This window comes from Miniopterus schreibersii (assembly GCF_964146895.1).
Source record: "Miniopterus schreibersii genome assembly, chromosome: 5".
NCBI lineage: Eukaryota > Metazoa > Chordata > Mammalia > Chiroptera > Miniopteridae > Miniopterus > Miniopterus schreibersii.
Window position 1 is genome coordinate 77,508,520 of NC_138106.1, and position 11,295 is coordinate 77,519,814.

General features: G+C 37.6%; 1 protein-coding gene across 1 annotated transcript in view; it reads left to right on the plus strand.

Moving 5' to 3' along the window:
- Positions 1 to 9,641, plus strand: part of ROBO1 (roundabout guidance receptor 1) — a 1,016,983-nt gene extending 1,007,342 nt beyond the window's left edge. Inside the window, exons 29-31 of the mRNA XM_081137820.1 lie at positions 521 to 829; positions 6,179 to 6,375; positions 7,980 to 9,641. Of these exons, the coding sequence (XP_080993946.1) occupies positions 521 to 829; positions 6,179 to 6,375; positions 7,980 to 7,994 (521 nt within the window). The 3' untranslated portion in view covers positions 7,995 to 9,641. The remainder of the gene's footprint in view (positions 1 to 520; positions 830 to 6,178; positions 6,376 to 7,979) is intronic.
- Positions 9,642 to 11,295: the final 1,654 nt, after the last annotated feature.

The following is an 11,295-nucleotide window of genomic DNA, read 5'->3' on the forward strand; positions in this document are numbered from 1 at the left end:
ATAAAGAATACTGAGCCAGACATTAAGAATCTAAGGGTGTTAGTCCTGGTTCTGGTCACATCTAGCTTTGAGATGGGAAAATAACTAAGGTCTATGTGGTTGAGTTTCCCTGTTTACAAAGTGAGGAGGGATTTAGACTAGATTAGAGATAGCAAATAGGTCTCAACTCAAGTGCCAAGCTCAATCAATTTGAAGTGGTTGCCTGAAGGAGTAAGGGTATGTATCTGCTATCAGCAACGTAGTGCTGAAATCAATTAGGAAGAGCTGTTGTGGTTGGGAGGTGGGGGGATTACAGCACTTATGCCCATATTAGCTATCCTAAGACTAGATAATCTATAAGTCCCAGCTCTGTGATTCAATATTTCTGTGCTAGTAACGAGTATATTAAGATTGGTCTTCTTATTTCTTGGTTGACTTCAAGTGTTCTGGTCCCAGACGAATGTGATTCCAGTGATATTTCTAGTATTTGCTGATTTTATAAATGACAGGCGTTTACAGTATTTTCAATATTTCTTTTTAGATCTTCCACCTCCTCCTGTGCCACCACCTGCTATAAAGTCGCCCACTGTCCAATCCAAGGCACAGCTGGAGGTGCGACCTGTAATGGTGCCCAAACTCCCTTGTATAGAAGCAAGAACAGACAGATCATCAGACAGAAAAGGCGGCAATTACAAGGGGAGAGAAGTGTTGGATGGAAGACAAGTTGCTGATATTCGAGCAAATCCCGGTGAAGCCAGAGAAGCACAGGAACAGCAAAATGATGGAAAAGGACGGGGAATCAAGGTGGCGAAACGAGACCTTCCACCAGCAAAGACTCATCTCATCCAAGGTACTGATTTATTCAAGCAGCAAGTAAATATAGATTGAACACATATTCGCAAGGTATGCTGTTAGGTTCTCTAGGGCCATATGCGAAGTAGTAAGATTTAGAAATTTGCTCTCTAATGGAAGAGAGAGGCAAGTACCTAAATACTTTTTTTACAATTCATTCTAATACAGGGTATTATTAAACAAGACTTCCTTGGAGAGATGCCACTTAAGTTGTATTTCAAAAAACAAAACAAAACATGATTTCAGTAGATTAAATGGGAAGAAGGAACTAGCAGGTAAAGGAAATAGGTAGAAAAAATATGGAAGTGTGAAACTGAATGGTGAATACTCATTTCCAGTTTGGCTAGAGAATAGGATATTTGGGGCCAGGAACACATGGCAAAAGATAAAACTAGAAAGGTGGCTGGGCCAGATTGGGAAGCCAGGAATTCAATTCTAAAGAATTTGGGATTTATGCTGTAGGCAGTGGTGAGCCAGAAAATAATTTTGAGCAAGAATGACATAATTAAATTTGTATTTTAGAAAAACAACTGGCAATACCCTATATTTAAGGAAGAGACTGGAATCAGGTAAATGAAGGTATCAGAAAATTGCAAGACAATCTAGGTATAAAATTTGAAAGGACTGAATTAAATCAGTTGTGCAGTAAAGAGCAAGAGACAGCCCTGGCTGGTGTGGCTCAGTTGGTTGACTGTCGTTCCATGCACTGAAAAGTTACCGGTTCAGTTTGGGGTCAGAGCACATTCCCAGGTTGAAGGCTGAATCCCTGATAGGGGTGCATGCAGAAGACAACAGATTGATTTTTCTCTCTTACATCGATGTTTCTCTCTCTAAAAATCAATAAAAACATATTTTTTTAAAAAGATGAGAGAACAGCCAACATAGGTATTTCAGAGATAGGCCCAATAGGACTGGTGACTAATTGAGTGTAGAAAAGTAAAATGAAATAATGGAAACTGGAAAAAAAACTTATTCAGATTTTAATTAGATGGCCCTGTAAGACTACTGGAACATAATTGTATTAACCAGTGTAGACAAAACAAGGAAAATCATAGATGTGTTGGGGAATATCACTTCAGTTTTGAATAGATTCAGATGCTGACAAGAACACAGATATGAAAAAAACAAAAAACAAAACCAGTAAGAATTTAGAGAACTAAGTTTAAAGATTAGGAGAAAAGTTGCAAATTGAGAGTGGATTTTAGTACTATCAACACAGGGTGAACATTGTATGAGTTACAAAGGCCACATTATCAGCAGTGATATACTGGATAATGTTTAGCAATCAATTCTCTAGGAGCAAAACCCTAATTTGTAGCCATTTGCTTGCTTCTGTTGTGTAATTACTCCCAAAATGGCTGGTTTCAAGCTACAAATATGAAGTCAGTGGATGTGGAGTTGGAAGGAGATGGGTACAGACTAAAGGGAAATAACCATTTTAGAGGAAGAGATACAAGAAAAAGAAGGTTATTGATGAAGGAGTCAGGAAAAAGTGATAGGGGAATGAATCTTAGAAGGCTGTAAGGGCACTTTACGACTCTATTTTAATAGATATATTTTGGTAAAATCAGACATCAATCTGTTGTTCTGTTTTTTATGGGCACCTGGTCATTAGCAACTTCCTTTCCATATGGAGGACAGTTTCACTTTGTTCTGGGACAGAAACCTGAACTCTTAACCCAGGCACAGACTCGGCAGTGAAGTGATGAGTGAAGCTGTGCATTTCCGACAGATGTCTCTGCTATATGATCACAGAGTACTTGGTGACATCATCACAATATAAAGTTTAAAACACTTACCTTATTTTTATCAGTTAAGCCAAAGATGATCTGAGTTTTTGACTCATGGTGACTATACTCCAAGTGGTGATTCATAAGTAAAGCTCATGCTGTAAATTATTAGGTTTGCATCTTTCCTGAAAGTATGGACCAATTTGCTGCTCACAAAAAGCTCCCTCCCCAGTAGTTGGGTTTCTTCAGGAAATAATTGTATAAACCCAGAAAGAGCTTGGTCTATGCAGAATTAGAACAAAGAGACCAAGTTATTTTTATCAATCTTTACAAATTCAATAAGTTGTCCTTTGTGTTATAAAAATATTTCTAATGAAAGAACTAAGACTGGAACCATCAATCTCGAAATAAGGAGCCCTATTCTGTGGAAAGCACTGATATGCACTAACCAGCTATTGTTTTATACGTCTTGCTTTCCCAAAGTCTTATTTGAATAATAGACCTTTATGTGTCATTAAATTATCATTTCTATGCATTGCTTTAATTTTCACCCTCTTATACAATTTACATTATTTATAATGAAAGAGGCACCCTGATTTACGTGTGTAACAAATGACTGCTTCTAATTAAAGAGAGTGGTCTTCTAGACTGGAATGTCTGACCTTTTTGGGAACATTTACTCAGTTGGTTCAATTTATTTTTACCTATATCAACATGAACTGTGTTACTAAACATCATACTAGTTTTATGTATAAGCATGAATCTTGACCTTAGAGAGCTTATAGTCAGAGAGGGGGACAGGTAATCATAGATACACAGATGGATTCATAATTGGTATAATGTTCATGGCATCATGATACTTGATAGTCCAAAGAACAGACAGTTATCCCAGTCTCATGGGAAATGGAAAGAAAGACTTTGTGATCTTTCCTGGTAGAAATGACACACCTGAGCGTACAGGATGCATGGAATTTAGCTTGGGTGAGAAGAGTGGACAGAGTGTTCTGGCAGAGAAAGTCAGCATGAAAAGCTTTGAGGTACAGCCCTGGCTGGGTGGCTCAGTTGGTTGGAGTGTCATCCTGTGCACCAAAAGGTTGTGGATTTGATTCCTGGTCAGGGCACATACCTAGGTTGCAGGTTTGATCCAGGTTGGGGCACATATGGGAAGCAACCAATTGATGTTTCTCTCTCACATCAATGTTTCTCTCTCTCTCTTTCAAATCAATAAAAGCATATCCTCAGGCAAGGATTAAAAAAAGAAAGAAAGAAAAGCTTTGAGATACACTGAGGAGACTATAAGAAATTCAGTACCACTAGATAGTAAAGGTGAAGCTCTTGAGATAAATGTAAGCTTAAGTCATAGAGATCCTGTAATTCTTGTAAGAGGATAGTGGCTGAGTGAAGATGGTTTAGAGGGGAATAACTCCAGAGGCAGAGACCTGTTAGGAGGTATTTACAACTCCCATACAGGAGTAGTAGGGAATATAATGCACACTTTGGGAGCAGGGATCGGTGAGAGGAAAAATTTATGACACCTTTTAGGGTTAAAAGTCAACCTCGCCTGTTGTACATTCGAATGTGTGGAAAGGTGCATTTATGTCTTGGAAGGAAGGGAAAAGTCTAAAATAATTCCAGCTTTTTGGTTTTGGTATCTTAATTATTAGTGATGTTATTAGCTACATTTGGGAATACAGAGGGAAAATAAATCCCAGGGGAGTGAGCATGATGAAATTAATGTCGGACATGTTGAATCTGAGAAACGCTGAAAAGGAAATGTTCAATTGAGCTGGCTGTAGGCTAAAATTCAGGGCATAGTTCAAGAGCTGGAAATATAAATTAATAATTCATCAAGATAAATAGTAATTAAAGCCACTCATTTCTTCACTCATAACTATTTATTGATGACCTCTTATTATATGTTAAGCTGGGAGTATTTTAGTACAAAAATCAGAGAAAAATACCCACTCTCATGACAGTTATATTCTTGAAGAGGTTACAGTCTATGAGAATGGATGAAATCATCCAAAGTGAGTGGGAATATATATATATGAACAAATGCTGAGCTAAAAGTAGAATCCTGAAGGGCATCAATATATAAGCGGCACTGCATAAGAAGAACCCACAGAAGCCTGGCCAGGAAGGAAGGAGGACCCTAAGCTAAAGAGTAGTAATGTTTAAATTGATAGTGGCTTCCAGGTTAAGGACAATGAGGAGAGCAGAGATAGGACTGAAGCATGGTTAGCGGGATCAAAGTCAACAGTGAATTTTCTGTTTCATTGTAATAATGTGGGCAAAGGTAGATTTCCCTGCAGTACAGAGTGAAAGGAAGTTGCATCAACAGTAGAGTTCAAGCTACTTTTCAAGAAGTTTTTTTGAGCAGTGAGGAGAAAAAGAGGCACTGATTTATATAGGGCACAAGCTGAAGGGGAAAGTTTTTAGCAAGAGAAAGATTTTATCATACTGTAGTTTGTGAAAAACTAAAGTCAATAGAGAGAAAAGCTGCTGAACAGGGACAGAAGGTGAGTTACGGGTGACCAAGGGCTATGAAGCTAAGGTGCAGAAGTGGCCCTCATGGACTGTGGTCCTCGACCAGTCAGAAGTCTGTATTGGGGGTGAGGGTTGTGATGAAGAGAATGGAAGGAGACAGCTGCCATTACAGAGGACTAAGCAGGCTCCTTAAGCACATGGCTTGGCCTTCACCCAAAGAGAAAGTTTTTGCGCAGTGAGGTAGAGCTGGTGTTAGTGAGCTAGACACAAGCCTTGGCCCTTTCCCTGGAGAGCACTTCGGGGGAATCCAGATTTCATTCAGTGTGGCCCACACAGGAAGTACTTGGGGGAGGAAAACAAAACTATGTGCAGAAGAGTTGGTTTTTTATGTGTTTGATGTACAAAGGGTAGAGTGGACGGGCTTTGGAGCAAGTGAGTGCTTGCAGGGCACATCAACAGAACCAGCACCACATTTAAAGGCGTATGGAGGCGCAGGTTCAGGAGACGGCAGTCAACTGGAGTGGCTTGTTGTTGGAAGCTGGCAACAATGGGAGGCTTCTGCTGTTCCGGATTCCACCATGTGAATGTGATGTTGAAATGGAGCTGCATATCTTGGTGCCTGGCAAACGAAGCTGAGCTTGACTCTGTTTTGGTAGTTTGAGGAGACTGGGCTTCATTTCCATCAATGCCCATAGTAATTCTTCAGAGTTTACACAGGGATTTCACTATCTTTTATGTATTCCCATCATCACTAAAAGCTCCTCTGGGTATAGAGACTATTTTAGAAAAGTGAAAACTAAAGCCTAAAATAATCTGAGATCACAGGATGAAGGGTAGAACTGGAAACCAAGTTTGCCTCCAGGTTTGGTTTACTTCTTTTAAAGATGTAGGTGCCAAGTGAGTTTGAGGTGGGCAAGAGCTTATGAGTGGAATCCCAACCACTGCTAGGAAAACAAGGTTTGTTATTTTTATTTTCAAAAGCTGGTTCTGCCTTATTCATTATTGTTATAAAGTGTTTTCATTCTTTTCTCTAAAACTGATGCTTCCCCGTTCAGAATTATGGACATGAGTGACATAGAATGAAAATGTGCGGCAGTGTTCACATGCACTTGTTATATTTCGTTACACAGAGGATATTCTACCTTACTGTAGACCTACTTTTCCGACATCCAATAATCCCAGAGATCCTAGTTCTTCAAGCTCAATGTCATCGAGGGGATCAGGAAGCAGACAAAGAGAACAAGCAAATGTAGGCCGAAGAAACATTGCAGAAATGCAAGTTCTTGGAGGATATGAAAGAGGAGAAGATAATAATGAAGAATTAGAGGTATCTGTAACGTTTTTTCATTTCCCAACATTAGAGTAGTTATTTTATCGACCTTAAAGTTAAGAACAACCATCAGTCTACAGAAATGTTATTGTTTTATCGCAAACCCTAATGTCAGTGATGCCAGAAACTGTAATTCTGAAAAAAAGAAAAATTATTTTCTTGAAATGTGTTCCAAAGTTTTAAATGACAATAAGTTTCCTTTTAGATCTAGGGTTCACATTCATCTATAGGTCAGATAAGAAATTTACATGGCAAAACGTGTTGTTAGGAAATAGCAAATGTTGATCTAAATAGTTATAATTCACAGTATTGCAGTAGGTAATAAAAACCCAGTAAGGTGACAGTTGTATGAAGTGGGGAAGGGTATTCTGCCTGTGTTTTTTACCACTGTAATGGTCACTGGGGTGATTCTGGCTGATTTGGCCAACTGTCGTTCTCCTTCAGTCCTCTGAAAATGGGAACCTGATCCTTGACACTGACCTTTCCAGGTAGAGGAGAACATTTCTTGGGTCAAAGATACACTTCTTTATTGGAATCTATAGATACTGATACCAGATAGAGTTGGCAGTAAATCATATAATACTTAACATCACCTTCTGTTTTTAAGATTATGTTTTCTCTGTTTCATAAAGAAAGCAAGTTGAGGACTAATTTATTTTTTTTACAGATATAGTTGACCATTGAGCAACACGGCAATTAGGGGCTCCGACCCCCACCCCATGCAGTCAAAAATTGCTGTATAATCTTTGACTTCCCCAAATTTCACTACTAATAGCCTACTGTTGACTGGAAGCCTTACCAATATCATAGACAGTCTATTACACATATTTTGTATGTCATATGTATAATGTACTATACTTTTGGAATAAATTAAGCTAGAGAAAATGAAATATTATTAAGAAAATCATAAGGAAGAGAAAATACATGTACAATATTTATTGAAAAAAATCCTGTGTATAAGTGGGCCCACACAGCCCATACCGTGTTGTTCAGGACTCAGCTGTATATTTCATCACAAGCAGATTGTTAAATGAGTGTTAAACTGTAACCCTTAATGACAGAAGATGAAAAATTGTAAGTAATTATGTCTGATTAAATTTTTTGTCATGCACAATGTATTTAGATTTTGAGATTTGGAATAAGAAGACTTTCTTCCTGCAAATACTGTTATCGAAGTTGTTTTTCAAGTGTTCTGTTGTTGTTTTTATTTTGAGTTTTGGGGTTTTTTTAAGTAGAAGAGCCCTTCTGTCGGATGAGTCTAGGTAACTGCAGTGTTTAAAACCAATACAAGCGGAGCTAGCGTGCTGAGCTGGCGTGGGGAGTAGAGAGCTCGGCCTGCTGCTGCGCCTCCTTCGGCGCCACATCCCTCAGCAGAGATGCTGCGTGGAGCAGAGCACAGTCTGGGGCTTGGTAGGGAATTGCTGGGTTTGCTTCAAACCAACTGAAGTGCACAAACGAGTTGGCTGCCGTGAGCGCTTCCCAATGTCTGCCAGTGAAAGGAGGTGGAAACACCAACTATAAGAATAAAAGCATATACATAAATATAAATATAATACTCTTAAGATTTATTTTCAAATTTAAAAATAACTTATCTCTTTCAGGAAACTGAAAGCTGAAGACCACCAGAGAGGCCTGTGAGACCTAATGTGAAAACGATCGCTCAAGATGCCTCATGTCTGCTGACACATGACGCCAGATAAGATGTTCAGTGCAATCAGAGTGTGCAAATTGTCGTTTTTATTCCTCTTATTGGAATACCGTTTTTAAAAATTTTATTGGGGTTTTATTGTTGTTGTTTAATGCCTATCCCTATGAGGAACCTCCCTGTCCCCCTCCCTGTTGGAACAAACCATCACACCTACTTCCAGCCAGGGAAGCATTTGAATTCTTGCTTTGGTCGTCAGCCAACAGAAGAGAACAGAATAGTTCTGTTGCGTTTTGCCCCTGAGATATGGCGTTGCACTGCTTCTGTACCAAGCCAATTTATAGCAAAAGATTGATCAAAGATACAAACTTGATTAATCAACCTCATGCCAAGGGCTCTGAAGATATAATCTTTCTATAACCAACTGCTAATGCAAATTAAAACATACTTCATTTTAACATGATTTTCAAATCAGTCTTTCATAAAACCACCCTTTGCTGGGAGAAAATGCAGAACAACCACAATCAATTTGAATGGGGTAGAAACATTGTAAATATATACTCTTTGCAAACCCTGGTGGTACTTTACTTTGTCTTCATTTCGATCACTGAAGTATATTCTTATTGGAAATGTTCTTTTCGAGAAGTAGGGGGAAGCCAGTTGGATCTCTGGTTGTCTAGTCATTGTCATAAGTAAGCCTAGCAAAAACCGTATTCTATTTTTCAATCAAAAAGCGATTATAAATGCATATTACAAACAAATGGATGTTTTTAATGACCAATTGAATAGGACATCCCTATCTTAACTGGCCTAAGTTTCTTCTGGTAGTGTCAGTTCAACTTTCAGAAGTGCCACTTAAGGATGTTTGATTTTTGTTTTTGTAATGCACTGTTTTTTAAACTTTTTTTTTTTTTTTTTGGTTTTAAAAGCACAATCACTAAACTTTATTTGTAAACCATTGTAACTATTAACCTTTTTTGTCTTATTGAAAAAATGTTGAGAAGCGTTTTTAACCTGTTTTGTTAATGCTCTATGTTTGTATTTGGAATATTTGAATGATGACAGATGGTGAAGTAATGTGCGTGCTTTATTGTGGGCCATAAATCCAATGGTTCTTACTTTTCCTGGACTTAAAGAAAAAAAGGTTTAAGTTTGTTATGGCCAATGTTGAAACTTACAAGATTTCCTTATAATCTCAAATAGAGGCATTGTGTGCTTTGAATTGCCAAATGATGCCCTCTGACTGTAGACTTTTATGATCCTTTTTTGTCATTATATAAATTTCATTGACTTTATAATTGGTGCTATTTGAAGAAAAAAATTTACATTTATTCCTACGCAGGTATCAGGCCTGACCCACTGAAAAACATAGCCAAACAAAACTGAACCACAAAAAAAAGCTGGTGTTCACCAAAAACTAAATGTGTTCACTTAGATAATTTGGAAGTTACATAGAAAGGGTGTGCAGTACGAAGGGAACAATCCATGTGATTAATGTTTTCATTATGTTCATGTAAGAAGCCTCTTATTTTTAGCCATAATTTTGCATACTGAGAATCCAATAATCAGAAAAGTAATTTTGTCACATTATTTATTAAAAATGTTCTCAAATACATCATTCTTTCTTGTGTTGATATCTTTTTTTTCATTGTGTGATCAAATTTATTCCATTTAATCACAAGATGTGCTGTCTTAACATTTCACTACTGTATTATCAGAGCAGTATGCATTCTGTTTTATGAACAACCAGGGTTTTTTTTTTATTACTAGGACAGAAAAGTGCTCATTTTCTCCACTGAAATTAAAGATGGAAGATGAATGGAAACCTAAAATATAGTCATTTGATCAGAGAGGAAGGTTTTAATGTTAAGGATGTGCTAAAATATTTATGTATGTGTATCTGAATTTCAGTCAACCTATTTCTGAAATAGGATTTAACTACAATAAATCTGATTTGCAAAGTTTGGGCCCCTTATGTTCTGTCAACAAGTAAATTATATAAATCCAAAATATTTATCAGTAACTATCTGCTTACTGGTTACAAATCCATGTGACATTTTAACAGTGTGACAGCCATCACATACCAGGCTGCACATTATTGTTTATTAAAGTCAGCATATCAAGTATTGAACTTTGGGTGGTTGAGGTGGGCATCATGTCTTGGAAGTGCCAAGAGCAATAGAATCTAGTGAACATTTTTTTCCTATGACGTAGACATTGCTAAATTTTGTATTGATCACAATTTGAAAATCTAGGAAATTTTTGCAAAAAAGGGGGAGGTAATCTGAAATATAATTTTACAAGAATGAAGTAATCACCAGCATCTACTTAGAGATGAAGAGGTCCATCAGTCAAAAAATCAATTTCCAATTTATTTCAAGGGAAAAAATTGGTGGGACATGTCTAATGACCTGATTTTTCTGTTTCCCTCAGTGAGCTGAATATATATTAGTTAGTCCCTGTCTTTATTTATAATATGTGACATGCATAAAAATTATGTGTATCAGAGGGCCTGGGTTTGAGTCCCAGTTTTGTCACAAGCTATGTTTCCTTGGACATTTTACTTAACCTCTAGGTCTCAGGTACTTCACCGGTAAATTTAATAATACCTACCTCATGGAGCTATTGTCATGATTTAGTGCATTGATGTATGTGACATGGACTCTGTAAACCCCCACAACAATGCAAGATATTGTATTTATGGATTGAAATCATTGTACACATATTATACTCACTTCACACATAGTTTGTTCCCCAAAACTTGCAAAGAGCTTTTTTAAGAAAAGTCAAAAAATAAGTGTGGTATAAGGATGGGGGTGGTTCCACTTCTGGTGAGTAAAATTCATTGTGAAATACCTAATCGTAGAATAAATGCTTGGTGTTTTTGTTTGTTTCTTTGCTTGTGAATTCCTGAGGGCCACACAATGGGTGGTGATATGGTATTTTTTAAAAATACTTCACCATTCAGGTGGGCAAGCATGTCACTTGGTGTCTCAGTAACTAGACTTAGAGTCTACTTTGGGCTATTCTGCTCGGTGACAGAAAATATCATGTTGTTTCCTGATGAATGCAATCATATCTGACTTTCTTGGTCAGTTTGACCAAGACATAGAGTCTGCATTTTCTCCTCCATTCTCTTTTTACAGGGCACTATCTAAATTCTAGAGACTGTCTTCATGTGTAGAAAGTTGGGGGTGTGGGTGGTCGGGGCTTCTGGCATTATTGCTATAGTCCAAGTTTCCAATGGTCTCCATTTGTCAGAATATTTACTC